Source organism: Apodemus sylvaticus, chromosome 8 (genome assembly GCF_947179515.1).
Source record: "Apodemus sylvaticus chromosome 8, mApoSyl1.1, whole genome shotgun sequence".
NCBI classification, from domain to species: Eukaryota; Metazoa; Chordata; class Mammalia; order Rodentia; family Muridae; genus Apodemus; species Apodemus sylvaticus.
In genome coordinates this window covers 90,227,863-90,246,476 of record NC_067479.1, presented here as the reverse complement: position 1 = coordinate 90,246,476, position 18,614 = coordinate 90,227,863, and the positions used below count along the sequence as shown (strand labels likewise).

At 38.3% G+C, this 18,614-nt stretch overlaps 1 protein-coding gene across 1 annotated transcript; it reads right to left on the bottom strand.

Moving 5' to 3' along the window:
* Positions 1 to 539: 539 nt before the first annotated feature.
* Arf4 (ADP ribosylation factor 4) lies at positions 540 to 17,702 on the bottom strand. The gene is made up of 6 exons (XM_052189942.1): positions 17,320 to 17,702; positions 9,871 to 9,951; positions 9,586 to 9,695; positions 4,432 to 4,503; positions 3,525 to 3,650; positions 540 to 1,478 (listed from the first exon to the last, which is right to left on the bottom strand). The coding sequence occupies exons 1-6, from the start codon at positions 17,384 to 17,386 to the stop codon at positions 1,392 to 1,394; spliced, it is 543 nt and encodes a 180-aa protein (XP_052045902.1). The 5' UTR covers positions 17,387 to 17,702; the 3' UTR covers positions 540 to 1,391.
* Positions 17,703 to 18,614: the final 912 nt, after the last annotated feature.

Here is an 18,614-nt window from a genome sequence, read left to right as displayed (position 1 = left end):
CTGAAATGCTAAATCCCAGTGCTTGTGGGCTATTCTCAGAGCAGCATCACTTAGCTATGCATTCCACCTATCATTAATTGCAAAATGTATGCGTACCCACATGTCAAAGTATTTTTGTTGAGAAAGGTCTTATGCTGGCCTCAAACTCAAGTGGATGATGATGATTTCTGATAGTCCTGCCACCTCTGTGTCACAGGATACTGGGATCAAACTCAATGTATACAAGGCAAGCATCTACCGATTGAGCTGCATCACCAGCCCCTTTACACTCTGCTTCTAGAGTTCATATGATGACAACTTGTTCCTCTTCTTGATCTGACCTTTGAACTTTATAGCTTCAAATGGTATTCTACTAGAAAATTAAATTCTTCACACTGCACCTTACTTTAATGCACATAACCCATGGTTAAGTTTACTGACAACTTAAACCAATATTAAGTTCATTGGGATTTTGCCATACCATGTAAAATATGAAAATCCACTTTGTTATGTAAGGAAATGTTTCAAATATTGCAAAGGCTCAAAATAACACACAATCATGTTTTTCAAAATCATTTTATTAGGAATAATTCCAAATGGGTTATGAAGAAAACTTATTCATTGAATTTGATGAGTTTTCAAAAAATTCTTAATGAAGGTATGTTTATCAATAAACAGTAAAATACCAGCAGAACTATCATACTGGGCAAAGAGTCAGACTGATTCCAAAAGCAACATGCAACATAAAAAAGATAACAATATAAAAGAAGACAATCTGCTGAGTATTAAAAGTTATCTCAATATGAACTCTTTGCAACCAGCACAGAATTAGCTATCAAATCCAAACCACATCAAAGTTTGGCTGATAGAAGCCAGGAGTCAATAATGTGAGGGTGGTGGGGGGAATCCTCAGTACAAGAAAACTGAATAGTGTTTTGGAGTACGTTCCTGGCCTGTACAAGCATTATTAGAAAATTTTTTTTGGCAAGGGATAGAAATAAATACAAATGGAATGCTACATTTTCAAATCAGCAGACTGTCCAAGGAATGATAAAGGTATCAGAACAGTATCAAGGGAATAGCTTTAAAACATTATTGTTGTGGGCTCAAAAAACACTCAAATTTGTTTAGAGGTGTCACAATAGCTATATATCCAGGCATTTAGGTTCAAGGAAAGTATAATGGATACTTTTCTTTCCCAAGGAGAATTTCTCTTAAACCCAAGCATATTGCTAAATAGCAACATTGTTCTTGGTAAACAATAATTGGCAACAAAACAAGTTTTAAACGCTGTAATTTCTGCCCAAACCTGTCTCAGATATCCTTTAATAACCAAGATGCAAACTAATTTTGTTGTAACAAGCCTAGACCAATTCTATCAAACATGTCCTTGGTTAGATATCCAGTTTCATTTAACGTTTTGAAAGTTCATTTGACAGCCAATCCAGTCCCTCGTACAGACCAGTTCCTTGGGTAGCACAAGTGGCTTGGACATACCACTGTGAAAAAAAGAACAAGAAAATACTTGAGTAACAAGACAATACATAGTGCCATTTTTAAACAAAATATTAAGTCCCACCCCATAAATGCCAAAGGGCACTACTGAGTCAGTAGTTACAAGTATACAAAACATGGAAACTCTAAAGTCACAGTATTAAATGTAAGGAAATGAGTACTTACATTCCATAAACATGAACTTAATGCTCTAGCTAACTATACAGGTCACGCAACAGTATCATTCAGGTATGTTCCCACACCTCTTGGTTCTCCTCTACCCATTTAAAACTACATCTATTCTTCAACGAATTTATCAGTTAACTTTCCCTCACATAATCTGAGGAATAATAGGAAAATCTCAAACTACCTATGTAATCCATAAGATCTTCATTATAACCTAAGTAGACACATGAGCAAATTTTTTAAACTTTGATTTCTGAAGTGCTACAGATCATGCTCAGGGCCCACACGAGCCAAGTCCTCTGCCAGTAAGCCACATTCCAAGTGTAAAAGGGTAACTTTCTGAAAGATGTTTGTTGATATTCTAAGAACTTTTACTTTTCAGATAATTTTATTTTTTAAAACAATTTTAGCATGTTTGGTCTCACAAAAATCTCACATTTTAAATGTCTTACTTGCTTGTAAGAACACAACAAAATCTAAATATTAAAAAAAGGGACCTTGTCTCAAAACAAAACAAAAAAACCCAAAACCAAGAAACTCACAAAACTTGAAACACTTAGAAGATAATTCATATTTAATGGATAATTTATTTATTTTTAACAGAACAGTCTTCTTTCACCTTAAAATAAAATCTTATTTTCATGTTGCAAGGCCACGGTAGGTTTATCATACTGCCATTTATTTGAAGACCAAATACCCTATTAGCCCAGCAGGGAGGGGAAGACAAATTCACATCTCCACAACAGGAAAAAGTTCTCTCTTACTGTGTATCTTTTTCAATCCATTTGGGACACTGCAACATGCTACACAATAAGTAGTATCTGCCATGTTGGCAAATTAATGCAAAGCTCTTGTAAAGGACAGGATACTCAGTTTTTGACAGCATCTTTTTTGTTTTTGTTTTTTTAAAACAAAGACTTGTATTTATGATAGAATTTATATGTACAGGGATATTACTAACAACAATCACTGATGTAAATTGTTAAACACAGTATTTCTTATAATTTTGTCTTCAAAATACCTTCAAAAATATATCAGTAGAGGTTTCTCCATAAGGTTTTAAAAGTTAATAAGCAAAGAGTATTAACAATATGATCTAATTTACAGTTGGTATATCCTGGGCCTTTTATAAGCAACCCAACATGTAGGACTCTTGGTATGATTGCATGCCTGCAATCCTTGCACTGAGGAAAGAATAGCAGGAGGCAGGAGGATGTCCCTAAGTTTAAGACCTGCACAAACTATATTTAGTGAGCACCACCTAAAAAAAGCAAGCCAAGTATAAAATTCTTGCTAAGCTGAAGATGCTATTATTCAGTGTTAGGGTGATTATCCTAACTTGTGTAAGAAAAACTCTGGGTTCACACCTAACACTACAGGGAATAGTAAAAATAAATAGCTGGAGAGCTATTTGAATGATACAATGTCTATAACTTCTACATATTCAACTCAACACTATTAATACATTAATACAGAAGATAAAATTAAATAAAAATAAGATTAAAAATAGAAAACCAATATTCTTAAAAGCAAAATTCAAGGCAGTATTTACAGTTAAAAAAAAAAAGCCCTATAAATCACATTACCATATTTTTACAATTGTCCTGTATATCCAAAGGAAATAATTATTACACATTTAAACTAGGCCAACATTGTGGCATATGATGAGGTAACCAGATTTTTTTGAGTTTGAGGCCAGCCTAGACTACATAGTAAGTTTCAGGCCAGCCAAGACTGCAAGTAAGAAAGACCTACCTCCAAATAGTAACAACAACAACAACAACAACACTAATAGACAGCTGAGTATTAGCCTAATTACCCTGATTCTACCAGTGAATAGCTTAGTGTCCCCTACCAATACTTACTGTTCTGTTCCGGAGAGACTGAAGACCTAACTTATCGGTCATCTCGCTGATGGCCATAGCATTTGGCAAATCCTGTTTGTTTGCAAAAAGCAGCAGCACTGCGTCCTGCAGCTCATCTTCCAGAAGCTGAAGATAAAAGGCTAAACCATTAGCAGTTACCCATCGAAAATCAAACTAACTATGCGCAACAGTCTTCCTAAGTATACATTTTATTTAACATTAAACAAGCTATTTAACACCAATTAAATTTCTCTATGTTAATTTTAAGCACTCTTATAAATCTCATATCCTTCAGTTTGAGCAAATAATGATTTGCCTTTAAGAAAGGAAACATTTTTTGCGTTTGTTACTGTTTCTCCCTAGACTAGCTTCAAATTGAGGTTTTGCTGTTTCTGCTTGCCAGGTGCTGAGAATCCCAGGCCTGGGCCACCATTCCTGCAGCACAGCTGTTTAAAGCCAACCATCCTCCGTTCTACGGCGTTTATCGCCATTCAGCCCTCAGGATTACCCACTCAGGTTCAGAGCCGACAAGGACAAAAATAGGTATCAAAATATGTATTCCATGATATATGTACTTAAGTAGAAAGTTTATTTAGTTACGATTCTTTTTTGAACTCCTATCAGCGCAAGAAGTGTACCAAGAACAGATAAAAGTAGCTATGATACATTATATAATGTGGATAAAACATGCTATGTGGAAGAGTCTAGTCTTAAATGACTACACTTACATGAAATCTAAATTGACTGTTACACAGGAACCAGGGCTACAGAAGGCTTTCCTGTGCATTCTTAAGACCCTAGAAACAATATAGTTTCCCAAGTTTATTTCTACCTCTAAAATGTGTAGTCACTGACAATTCTCAAAACTACACATGTTAAAAATGATCAACTTAAAGTTTATACTTACCATTTTCTGCAGCACAGCTGCTCCTTCCTGGATTCTTTCACGATCATTGCTATCTACCACAAAAATGAGACCCTAGGGAAAATTTTTTCCAATAAATTAAAACAGCCACACTAACTATAAAATACTCAGCAAAACAGTATGGGGAGTTATTTAGTTAAACATGGGGTAGAAAATGTTCTTGTGTCCTGAGCAGTTTTACCTCAAGTCATCAGAGGGGAAAAAAACCTCAAGTGAAAAAAGGCCTCCCACCGTGAGATCCCGCTGCAGGGCACATTCTTCATTAGTTACCCATATAGAAGGGCCCAGCCCATGGTAGGCAGTGCTGTCCCAGGGCTGGTGGCTCTGAGTTGCTTTGAACATAGTGTTTCATCACAGCAGTAGTAACCAAAACTAAGACAGAGGGTTTATAAATAGAGTTGTTTTTTTTTTTTTTTAAGTCTCTAACATGGAGCTAATAAGACAATTCAGCAGGGAAAGGTACATAATGACCTGAGTTTAATCCCCAGAATCCACATGGTGGAAGAAAAGAGTAGATTCTTCCCAACGATGCCTCAGTGTACCCCCCCTACAGACAGACAGACAGACACGCACACAGGGGGTGCGGGGTTAAATTAAAAAGAAGAGTTTCTGTTCAGGTTAATTTATGTTAGCTGATGCAACCTAACAGGTGGGAACCTCAGTTGAAAAAAATGCCTCCATAAGGTAAGGCTATAGGGGGTTAGAGATGGCTCAGCGGTTAAGAGCACTGGTTGCTCTTCTAGAGGTTCTGAGTTTGATTCCCAGCAACCACATGATGGTGGCTCACAACCATTTTATTACTCAGATCTGAAGCCCTCTTCTAGCCTGCAGGTGTACATGCAAATAGAGCACACATACATAAAATAAGTATTTAATAAAACAAAAAAAAACAAAAAGAAAGATCAGGCTATAGGCAGGACTGTGGGGCATTTTCTTAACTAGTGACTGATGTATGAAGCCCCAAGCCCATTGTGTATGGTGCCATCCATGGGCTGGTGGTCCTGAGTTCTACGAGAAAGTAGGCTGAGCAACCAAAAGAAACCAGTTAATAGCAACCTTCCATCAGCTCCTGCATCTAGGTTCCTGCCCTGATGGAGTTCCTGTCCTGATTTCTTTCGATGATGGAAGCCTAAGCCAAATAAACCTTTTCCTCCCCAGATTGCTTTGGTCATGGTATTTCATCATAGTAATTAACCCTATTACAGTAAGACATTTAACAGTAAGACATTCCTGTTAAAATAAAAACCAAATAAACAAAGATAAGCTCAAGGCTCATATACTGAAAACTAATTTAAGCACCATGTGATTTTCACCTATCAATTTTACTTCAAATCCAACCCCCCAAATACACACACACACACACACACAACACAAAAATCATATTAACCAATGACTACCTTTCTCCATGCTAAGAGAACAACTGTAACCCTTTTCTCGTCTCTACCATATTTAAGAAGCAGAAGAGCTACAGGTCTTCAGAGAGTAGAATGCTTGCCTAGCCTTAAAGCAGTTCTGGGTTTGAGTCCTTATACTGAACAAAACTGGGTGTGGTGTTGCACTTCTCTGTGATTGCCACATTCAGGAAATAGAGGCAGGAGATCACAAGGACTGTCAGCTACAGAGATTTCCAGGGTGCTATGGGCTATGTAAGACCCAGTTTCTAAGGTGAAGAAAATGAACAAACAGAGGCAATGATGAAGGCAAAAGGAAAATAAACAAAGGATCTCCCCAAATTATGAATGATAGAGATTTATGTATGCAGTAAAAGGCATGTACAGATTGTGAAATGGAGAGACAACACACTTCCGTTTCTTGCTTTAAAATAAATTGGTGCACTGGATAATGGTACTAACATGTTTTCAGGTGTGTGGTTTAAGAATAACTTCCCGATAGTTTAATCATCTTTAAGAATAAGTATTTCATTAATAACACAAAAGAACTGTTTATATCTATCTTTTTTCCTCTTTATATTTTAATTTTTGAGAATAAAATATAATTACATTATTTCTCCTCTTCCCTTTTCTCCCTCCAACATCTCCCATATATCCCCAAACCCTCTGCTCTCTTTAAATTCAAGGTTTACATGATCAAAGAAGAAATTGGTAACAAAAAGGTGGCAGTAAGAATTTTGAAGATAACCGCAAATATTACAATTTTATACAGCAAAAGAAGTGGCATTAGAAAACAAGACCTTTTTGAAAATTTTAAAACTACACAGTATATGAAATTCTCAGTTAATGAAACAGTAGTTAAACTACATCTGTTAAAAGTATGTACCTTATACTTAAATGTTGGATTAAATATTCTTCCCACATATCTAACCCTTTTTAATTAATTAATTTTATTTTTTAATGAGTGTGTGTGTGTGTGTGTGTGTGTGCCTGAGTGCTATATATGTACATATGCAGGAGTCTGCAGGCAGGTGTCAGAAGAGGGAATCAGATTCCCCGGAAACTGAAGTTACAGAGAGTTGTGCAACACCATTTGGGTGCTGGAAAGCAAACCCAGGCCTTTTGTGAGAGCAACTAGAACTTAACTGCTGAGCCATCTTTCCAGCCCCAATCTCATTTCCTAACATTATATTTTCATTTTTTTTTAATGTAAATAATGTCGTCAATTCCAAGTAATATTAGTATGAGGAAGATTTTAAGAATAAATTCTAAGTTCTTTCTTGTAACAGCCTAGGAACAACAGTATGGAAAAGCTAGGCTTCTAATTCTAAAAAATAAATTCATCCGTTAAAAAAAGATTACTTTAAAAAACCAAACAAACTTGGGGGCGGCAGAGCTGGTTCAGTGGTTAGAGCACTAATAAAAGACTTAGGTTCACATAGTAGGTCAACCATCTGTAATCCAGTTCCAGGATATCCAATACTATCTTCTGGCTCTGCAGGCACCAGACATGTATGCAGTACCCATACATGTATGTAGGCAAAAAACCACATACACACAAAATAAAAATGAATCTCTTTTAAAATGCAAATAAATTATTTAGAAAAGCAAAAGAACTGGAATGAATTATTTAATGAAGGGAGAGGAATTTACCACAATAAACAATTAGCTGTGTTTAAATGTTAAGAGTTAGAAGAACTTGTTAGGAATGCAAAAATACTAGCTAAAACAGCTTAGCTGTAATTACACTAGCAGGCAAGAGCTCCCTGGATGAAGAATGCTCTGGCAAGGGGTAAATCTAATCTCAACCTCATCATTCACATGTCTTACAAAGCACTGTAAACAAATTCAGGGATAATTCTATTGTTTTAAGGTTTAAAAATCAGCAAAATTTACATCATGCCTAATTGTTTCAAAAATATATTCCTTAAAATAAACATCTACAACCTACCTTAAAACAATTGAAGGTGCTAATATGTTGCAAATGAGTATTGATTAAACATACTGGCCATATTTAATAGCTGATGCTGCACTAGTTATACATGAATTTACTGTGTTAGCTTCTATTTCCAATCAAGTTTTTAAAGCCTTTACTTTTGTAAAATCTGTTTTCTATCTAAAGCCATGTGAATGAACACATTCTTGTTTTTTCAGTAATAAATTATGCCACATACTTGATATTCATACACTTACTTAATAAGATATACTACTCAAGCCAGGATTGTTGTAGACATGCAACAAGTGTATTCACTACTATCAGGCAACAATGTACCCTAACGAGAATAAGCACTACACTGCAAACCTTAAATACCCCAAATGTTTAATACGGTACTTCAAAAAATTTGCAACTCTGATAGTAAAACAAAATCTGATGTGTAATCCTCATATGCCAGAAGAGACACAAGAACTGAGACCAGGTTAACAACAAAAAGGAACTCCTCAATCTTTTCATTTTAAAGATAGACTCTTCCATGCAGCCTTAGCTGACCTGGAACTTGCTCTGTAGAATAGGCTGGACTCAAGCTTACACAGGCCCTTCTTACCAAGTGCTACAATTACAGGTCCAAACCACTGCAGCCCAGCTACAACTCCTCAATCTTAAAGCACTTCTAAGTTTCAGTGTCCTCACATTTAGAAACCCCAGCAGACTGCTGCATGTCTGCAATACCAATGCTCAGGGGACAAAGACAAAAAAAAAAAAAAAAAAAAAAAAAAAAAAAAAAAGGAAACCACAACAGGAGAACTACAATAGTTGTTCTCACCAGAAAATAATTTTGTCCCTGGGGAGATTTTTGGCAAGTGTGCAAGCATTTGTAGTTGTCACAACTTGACTGGGGAGGTGAGCTGCTACTAGCATTTAATAGGCAGACACTAAGAATACTGTCAATCACCTAAAAGAGGCCTCCCACAGTTCAGTATTGTCAATAGAGTTGCTGTTTGAATACTCAAACTAGCAAAATCAATACCACAGGAGAACTTGCTAGAAGTATAAAATCTAAGACGCTTGTCTCACTGAATCAATCTAAATTTTAAGCCAATACTCAGGTGACTGGTATGCACACTCAAGTGCTAGAACACTAAGACTGCTTGGCGTACATGCCCAAGATTGTGACCTACGATTGGACATTGGAGATTTTTCAAAACTCCCTCAGCGGTCCAAAATGCAGCCAAATTTGACCACTTCTAATCTACACAATCAGTAACATCTTTTTCATGCCAATATATCCTATATAATATAAAACTGGCCTTATAAGTTAACTGAGCAGATTGTGCTAAATCAAGTTCTACCACTATCTTACTAGAGCCACTGTGATACATACCTTAATCTCAAAATTAAGGTTAAAATAAAAAGAACCACTGATAAAATAATTCATTCTTTTTGGTTTTTTTTGTTTGTATTTTGGGATTTTGGGGGGGGGGGGTGCTCAAGACACGGTTTCTCCGTGTGGCCCTGGCTGTCTTCAAACTCAGAGATCCACCTGCCTCTGCCTCCGAGGGCTGGAATAAAGATATGTGCCACCACACCAGGCCAGAAGTATTCATTCATTCTTGAGAACTCATTCACTTCCACTCAAAAATCTTACTGAAGCAGCTATATTTAGTTCTTCCTCACTATGTAACTGAACGTTCAAAGGCATAAGTCAGAGTATACTAAAGAATAAGACTGGTAATGAGAAGAATGTAAAATCTGAGTAAACACTCAGTATAAAATTCTATAAAGTTACAAATGTATGACATTTCTCACCTGGGTATTCTGGAAGTAATGCCTCCAGAGAGGCCTAATTTTATCTTGACCACCAACATCCCATACTGTGAAACAAATGTTCTTATATTCTACTGTTTCCACATTAAAACCTGTAAGAAAAAAACAAAATGACCACTGTACATAATAAGATACCACAAAAATAAACCCCTTTAATGTTGAATTAATTCTCTTAAATTAGCTTAAGTCTTACCAATATCACCTCTAAGATTAACAGTAACAAAATTTAATTTCTCACTGTATAAAGTCATCTATACATTTTCTTACCAATGGTAGGAATGGTGGTGACTATTTCCCCTAATTTCAGTTTATACAGAATTGTCGTCTTGCCAGCAGCATCCAATCCAACTAGAAAAAAACACCATAGATTTAAAATCTGATCATACATATACATTAAGAAAGCAATTCAACAATTTAGTTTCAAAGTAAAAGTTAACTGCTTGATATATAAGTGAGTTAAATGTAATTTTTCTCATTTTTGCCCTGCCCCTCCAAATCACTACTTCCCGCAACCCTTTCTATTTTTCTCTATAGACCAATGGCTTTCTATCTGTGCCACAACACCTTTTTTGGGGAGGCAAGGGGGTTCAAACAATCCTTTCACAGGCAGATGTTGACATTACAATTCATAACAGTAGCAAAATTACTATGAAGTAGCAATGAAAATAATTTTTTGATTGGGGGTCACCCCAACATGAGGAACTGTATTAAGGCCTCTTAGCATTAGAAAGGTTAAGAACCGCTCCTATAGACAGAGAAAAGGAGTATCTGGCAGATTTGAGTTCTGCCTCTCGACCTCTCAGCACTGTGCCACCAACTAGCTGAGTGCCTTTGTTTGGAGAAAGGGTCTTTTATGTATCCCAGAGGGGCCTCAAACTCATTATGTGGCTAAGGATGCCCTTTAACTCTTGATATTCCTGCCTATATTCCTGAATACTAGTGCTAGGATTATAGGCAAGCTGTGCCTGTTAGGAATGGAAGAAGCCAACACAGTACACCAACTATGCTACATCTCCAGACCAAAAATTAATCCTTTGTTTGGTATTTACAGAACATTATTTTGAGCAAATGCTCTTCACACTGGAGAGATTACTTAGTAGTTAAGAGCAAATACTAGTTCAATTCCTGGCACTCACTATCAGAGAGCTCACCAGTGCCTGTAAGTCCAGCTCTAAGGAAGCTAATGTCTTCTTCTGGCCTGCACAGGAACTATACTCATGTGTACAACCAACATACGGGCACACATATACACATAGTTAAAAACTAAATGTGAAATCTTTCACTTAAAAAGTTCTTAATGCTAAGGGGTAACATATATAACTATGTCCTAGTCTCCTGATCAGACTAATCTTGCTATTACCTAAATCTGTATCAATATCAAATATGCATAAATAAGAATCAAAGTCTTGATTTGTGTTATGAAAATACTCCTATCATATTCTTCTCTAATTCTTAATTTTGTTATCTTGTTTTCTGAACCAGGATCTCAAGTAGCCCAGCCTGACCTCAAATTCATATTGTACGAAGGCTGGCTGGGATATCCTGATCCTTCTGTCATTGCCTCTAAAGTGTTAAAATTACACGCATGTGCTGAACAATGTCTCTGTTCTTAATCCATGAGACACAAGTAGAGGGAAATATGCTTGTTTATGGGGTATAACAGGTATTCTATAAACCTCTATTATAGTAGTAGTGAAGAACAAATTAAACGTTTTGAAGTGTATTCTCAAAACCTACATCTTTTATATAATAAAGCTCTCAAATAAAAGATCAATAACTAATAACTTAATTGAGTTTATTTTTGTGTTATGAGACAGGATTTCTCTGTGTAGCTCTGGCTGTCCTTGAACTCAGAGACTTGCCTGCCTTTGCCTCCTGAGTGCTGGGATTAAAGGCCTATGCCCCCACACTTAGCCCTACTTTTTTTTTTCTTTTAAAGAACATCTTCTCATTTGGCTGAATGCACTTATTTTATCCCAGAATTTAAAAAATATATAACTAAATCAACTGAGTACTAATTTAGGCAAAACCACCTACTTAATGTTTAAATCAAACCACGACTTAACAGGTGAAAACAATTCTAGCAGGTTTTAGTTTCACTCATCCAAGTTTATATTCCTGGGCTTTTAGGTGCGACATTTTTCAGCTGGTCCAAGAGAAATGAAAAGCTATAGGAATTGGACTTCCACCTATAAAACCTTTTCTACTCTGTATCCTGCAAACAGTAGCATCTCTGTGGAGATGCTATTTAAAAGGAAAGAAAGTCACCACTCCATCTTGGTAGAAAGAGAAAGGGCCCTTTGAACATGGTTTGTACTCCCACCAGTATTTAAGGAGAGAAGAGGTGTTGAGGGGGTGGGAGAAGGACGGGAATTGAGCAGCAACTCATTTTCTTACTCTTATGCTCTCTAATTGAACCCTCACTCCCATTTGCTGATACTGGGTACCAGTTGTCTTCCTCCCAAAGTACTGTGACATATTATTAGTCAGAGTGACTAGTTTATCCTTACAGATACTAGAAAGGTTAGTTAGCCTTTCACAACAGTTAGTTAGCAGTTACACAAAATGTTTGTTTTTCAAATGTGGAACAGTATCAATAGGATGAGCAAAGCTGAGGGTGGTGGCTTAATGGTAACTTCAGCAAAAACAAAGGGGGAAAGGAGCAAAACCCAACCACATCTTTTAATTCTTCTATGAAGAATTCTTAAAAGACCTCTTTTGGGTGATTGTGATCAAGTTTTGTTAACACCAAAATTCACTTTAGGGCCAGATGGGGTGTCATACCTTTAATCCCAACACTTGGTAGTCAGAGGCAGGTGAATCGAATCTCTGAGTTTGAGTCTACACACAAAGCTGTTCACAAATGTGCACAGTGACATTATTCATGGGAACTAAAAGTAACTATGAATAACCAATTTCCATCAACTGATAAATGCATAAACAAACTGGTTTTCTACATAACAAAATTACCATTTGGCCACAAAACATCACAGAATACTAATACATGTTACACAAACTTTGAAAAAAACCATCCCAAGTGAAAACACCAGAAGTAAAACCACCATATATTATTCATTCCTTTAGCTGAAATATCCAGAACAGAAAAACCATACAAAGTATATTAGTGGTGGCCATGGATGGTCAAAGAGGGAAATGGAGTGACTGATAAAAGTCATGGGATTTCACTTTGGCTGATCATGAAAATACACAGAATCTGACAGTGGCAACAGTTACACAACTTTGTAAACATAATAATGATTCTTTAGGGGTGGCACATTTTTTTAATCACAGTTTAATTATTTGTGTGTGAGTTTCTATGTGTATGTATGCATGCATGCACAGTGGTGTAGAGGTCAGAAGACAGCTTCCAGGAGTCACTGCTGTCCTTCCACCACTCCACTCTAGGGACAAATTTCAGTAGTCAGGCTTGGCAGGGAAGACCTTAATCTGCTGGGACATCTTGAAGGCACTCAGGAATTGAAACCCAGCCTAGGCTTTATGAGACCTTGTCTCACAAAACACCCACCAACATAAGAAGCTAATTCTGATGTCAGAGCTCTCCAACAGTATCATATACTGTGATCTTATCTTTAAGATGTTAAGACTACTTACTGTATGTTCATATTTTGTTTAATTCCTTGGGGACTTGACCATCTAAACAAAAACTGGACCAAACAGATACAGAAAAATAAATTCAGGTTTTGCTAAAATTAATGTTTGGACTTTGCTTCTACCCAAAATAACTGACCGCTATATTTTTATGAATAATTAATTAGAAACAAATTATCAAAGGCCAGCAATTATGTTTGCAAATAATGGCTTGAGAATATATGCTTGCAATATATTAAGTAAAAAGGGAACACAAAACAATTTTAGAGGAATAAAACTTTCTAAAATGTGGAGAATAACTGCGACAAGTTAGGTACTGACGAGATGGCTCATTGGTAAGCATTTACTCTTCTAGAGGTCTGGAGTTCAATTCCCACATAAAGTACATAATAATAGTGAAATGCTTGAATTATAAGTTATGATCCCTTTTTTTCATGTCTAAATTGGACTTAAAAAAAGTAATCAGAACCCAGAATTACCTAATAGAAAGATTTATAAAACAAAACATCCATCACTCTAGCTTAAAGCCTCACCTTTTAGTACAATTTTATTACTTATTAGTATATATTTTTAAAGGAGCAAATAGAGGCTGCTTCCCAGTACTCAGGAGGTAGAACAGAAGTTGAAGGTTGTTCTTAGTTACATAGTAAGTAGGCTAGCCTGGGCTACATAATTACATAAGATCCTGTCTCAAAGAACTTGCAAGATGCCTCAGTAAGTAGACATTTCATCCCCAGAAGCATTCTCACCAAGTTTAAAGAAAATAGATTAAAATTAGCAACTCCTCTACAAATACATTAGTAATTCAGAAAAAAATCAAGTATTTATTTGCCAAAAGTACGCCTTTTCATAGACCTCTAGGATATAGACCTAACTTATAATTCAGAGCTACTGCTTTCTAACTCTAGCTACCTAAATAATCTAAGATAAAAGCTAGTTGTCCTTGAGTTTAAATTTAGTATTATTCAAACAAGTAAACTTTCCTTATAAATATCTAGTACATTATTTCTGTTGGTCAATCATCTAGATGTTAAATTCAATAGATTGTATTTGCTACTTGTTTGTTAGTGTTTGAAGCATAGCATCCTCCTGTTTCAGCCTCCTTGATGCTGAATTACTGATACACAGCATCATGCTAGCCACCCCTGGTTGGGCTTATTTTTAATTATGGTTAACAATTAGCCGTATCTTCCAATATCTCAAATTAATCTTGGAAAATCAGCTAGTACATAAATTAAGTTTTCATTTCCACAGTAATTGGGCAAACCAGACACATTGACTAATTGTCTTTCTTTTTTTAAATATTTATTTATTATGTACATAGTGTTCTGCTTGCATTTATGCCTACATGCCAGAAGAGGGCTCCAGATCTCATTATAGATGGTTATGAGCCACCATGTGGTTCCTGGGAATTGAACTCAGGACCTCTGAAAGAGCTGCCAGATCTCTTCACCTCTGAGCCATCTCTCCAGCCCCCATTATTGTTTCTTTATACACTTCTAAACAGTAATCTAGGACTACGATGTAGCTCAAGGGTTATGTAGAGTCCCTGACTTTGATCCCCAGAACAAAAAAAAAAAATTATGAAAAGCCAGTGACTTCAGGAGGCATATATAAGCCTAATAAAGAAAATAAAGAGCCTGCTAATAAAGAGAAAAACAAAACAAAACAATCATTTAGGGCTAGGCTAGAGTAAATGAACAAGGTCTTAGGTTCCATTCTCAAAACCACACCACAAAGTAAACAAATACATACAACACACACACACACACACACACACACACACACGCACGCACACACATGTACATACAACCATTCATTCACTAGAATTCCCAATACTCAAGTGGGGAAGATATCATAAAAGTGATTATTAATGACAAGGTCAATCACTCATAAAGCCACAAAGACAAAAACCAAAACTCAAAAACGTAGGAATTACCAGACTTCCAAAAACCTCTGTGTTTCATGCACAGAACCCTGACATTTATACTTCCTCTGATGAATTACCATAAAAGTTGACTTTATGACTAGAGTGCTTTTAAACAAGGAAAACTGAGTATTTCTAAATTATAGTGTAAAATAAGAACAGCAAACCAAGGGCATTTATCCCACGGCTGTCATTCAGTTCTAAACCTAAAAAAACGAAACGAAACCTGTTGGTTTACTCTTTGCTCTTTCAAACTAATTTTATCCATCTGGGCTGGATAATAATAAAATCAGAAAGTCAACTTTTAGAAATTCTTTTTTTTAAACCAGATAATTCTAAAGTACCTTAATTGAGCTATTTAAAAAAAAAAAAAAACCCTCTGTTTAAAAACTACTTCTCGGTAACAGGTTTTATTGCTCAGCAAAGACTATTTAATTGGGAACAAGCATGATGGTGCACACCTTTAATCCCAGCACTTGACAGGCAGAGGGAGGTAGATATCTATGAGTTTGAGGTCAGCCTGGTCTACTTAGCTACATAGTGAGTTTCAGTACAGCCAGGGCTGTGTAGAGAGACCCTGTTGTCATAAAACAACAACAATGACAAAAAGAAAAGCAAACCTGAGTGAGTAAATACTTAAATAAAAGCGTAAATCTAAACCATGACTTCTATCCCTTCCATAATCACAACTAGCCACATGCTTGTCTACTTTCATTTTCTTCCGCTTGGGATGGACAGGAAAGTTTCTCAAACATAGTAAAGTGCTTGAGTCATCATTCCACTCTTCTCCCTCCATCCCTTTAGCATCACAAGACTCTAACAATGAAAAACAGAATTCATTTACAATAAATTCTTTATTTTTCACACAATCCTGTACTGGCTAATCTCTCAGAAATCCATTTATCACAGTACAAAGTCCTCCCCCCTCTGACTTCAGCCTTTTTCACACTACCAATTTCTAACCACTTAAAGCTTAAATAACACGTCTGCCCTCCTAAAATAATTGTCCTTCTCATTAAGGGTATCTGCAAAACTATGAAAGAAAACATTTTCCCTGTGCTTCGTGAATGAGCCAGGAACAATAGTTTTTATGAATTGTAAAGAAGCTGAACGACCGAACAATGACCAGCTTGTACGGGCTACACTCTACAATACTACAGAGAGTGAGGCAGTCCTTGGGAGTGAACACTCAAAATAATCCTTTTCTCCTCGCACTCAACAAGTGTCAATATTCAGTGTTCTGGGAGCTTTTTAAAAGGCATCATTCAGGTCCTTGCAACTCAGCTGTGAAGTAGACTGCTGGACTAAGGAGAGACCACTTTAAGATGCTCAAGAGAACAGCCTCCGCTGGGCAATAAAACCTGTCACAGAGAAGCAGTTTTTTAAACAAACTAATTTCTTTAGTAGCTCAATTACGGTGCTTTAGAACTATACGGTTAAAAAAATATTTCGTTTCTAAAAGCTTTTTGATTTTATTATTATCCAGGCCAGATGAACAAAATCAGTTTAAAAGAGCAAAGAAAAGATTGCAAACCAAACGGGTTTAGAACCGAAAAACAGCCATGGGATAACTCCCATTTTCACAGAACAGGCTTCATAATCATGAGAAAAGAAAGTCGAATCCAGAGCAAGGCAAAGTTTAGCAAAACCGATCTCAGAAGACTCCGGACTTTTTTCGAACCTTGGGTGATCCTTCGCCACAGTGGGCCCGGTCACTTCCTGCCCCTGGCGGCTCCTAGGCCGGGTCACATACCAATGGTGTGTGCACAGGGCGTACACGACCAAGAAAGGGGGAGGAGGAGGAAGGCTGGAATGGGCCAGCTCCACTCTCGGCCGCTGCCCATCGCCAGGAAAGTGAGGTGGAAGGCTGCACCCTTAGAACGGCACCTCTGGAATGAGCTCCGCTAGTGTGAACTAACCCTACATCTGCGCTCGATCTCCTCAAGCTCGCAATCAGATCAGGAAGAGAAAGGCACGCAAAGCCAGGGGCGAGACAATCTGGCCCAACTCTCTGGCTCAGCGTCGGTGGGAAGCAAATCCCTCGCCCCTCGCCCCTCGCCCCCATTGTTCCCCTTGAAGGATGCTTCTTGACCGCCCTCCCCCACCGCCGCCGGAGAAGGCTGGGCCCGGGGCCACCGGCGTACACACATGGCCTCCTCCGGTCCCAGCCCCTCACTCACCCATCAAAATGCGCATCTGCTTCTTGCCGAAGAGGCGCGAGAAGAGGGAGGAGATGGTGAGGCCCATAGCGGTGGTGGCACTTGACGGTCAAAGAGAAGGGGTCTGGGGCGCCCTCGGGCCTTCACGGTTCCGGCTCACAACCGAGTGGGCGGAAGAGAAAACGCTGAAGACCCGTCTCGCAGGCCGGAGTGTCGGCGAAGCCGCGGGACACGACGTAGCGGGACCGGGACCTGCTCGGCGACTGGTGCGGTGGCTCCGGCGCGGCGTTAAGTGTTCGGCTGTGCCACGTCACACGGCGGCCGCGGAGACTCAGGCGGCGACCCGCCCGCTCCAACGCGGACAGAATCGCGTCAGCGCTGCCCCACCCCCCTGCGTTGCAGACGCCGCCCTTGCCACGGCGCCTGCGCGCAAAGGGCCTGAGCCTGCTACGCCGACGTGCGATCTACCTACCGGACGTGGAGCCCTGCAAAGACGGTTGGCACAGGCATACGGAAGACAGGCGGACTCCCATGATGCCTTGCTGCATCTCGTCCAATGGGGATCGAGGTGACTGGCTTCCGCCCGGATGAATAGTAGTAAACCAAGGTTCCAGGCTGGCTAGATGTGACGTTCTGGCTGACCTTTGGGTGACTTCTTCCTTCCCTGGAGCCTCGGTGGTTTCCCACTCCCACAGATGTAATCGAACCTTGCAAGCGACCAATGTTTGTCACAATGAAGGAACGAAGATGGACCCTGTGTTAAACAAAGATTTTCCAGGCTGGGTAGGGACATGCGCTGAGACGGATTTCATGTGAAATGTCCTTAGTAGCTCGCTGCTCACAGCAAGCTGGGATAGGAGATGCAAAGACAACCCGCACAACAAAGGAAAGTCTTTACTTGTATAGACTTATCTTTATTCATTTTTTAAAAAAACTTAAAGACATCTAAAGTATCCCTCTAAGGGTAAAGGGGTCTTCGAGTTTTGCAGTTGAATGAAAGGATTAGTTAATAAAGCGTGGCTGATCTTCACAGGGGCAGAATCTGACACTAGCTTCTCCAGAGATAATTAAAAACAGACCTGCTGGCAGAGTAAAGGTGGAAAACTCCTAGGCACGACGCCAAGAATCACAAGACGAGAATGCTCTGACGGTTTTCCATCCGCTTCCAGTACTGAGGATAGAACCCAGTATTTCAGCGTACTAAGAGCGTTCTACCGCTATGGACAATTTTCCTTTTGAGATGACAAGCTGCTCTCGAATTTATGATCCTTCTAGAAACCCTCCAGAGTGGCAGGGTTTCTAGACTTGTACCACCA

Bases quoted from the DNA above. Each gene is read 5' to 3' on its own strand.
- Arf4 (XM_052189942.1), bottom strand. From the start codon at position 17,386: ATGGGCCTCACCATCTCCTCCCTCTTCTCGCGCCTCTTCGGCAAGAAG. The intron at 9,696-9,870 runs GTAAGAAAATGT...TTTTTCTTACAG, and splicing joins CACCACCATTCCTACCATTG to GTTTTAATGTGGAAACAGTA. The intron at 1,479-3,524 runs GTAAGTATTGGT...TTTTTTTCACAG, and splicing joins AGTCTCTCCGGAACAGAACA to TGGTATGTCCAAGCCACTTG.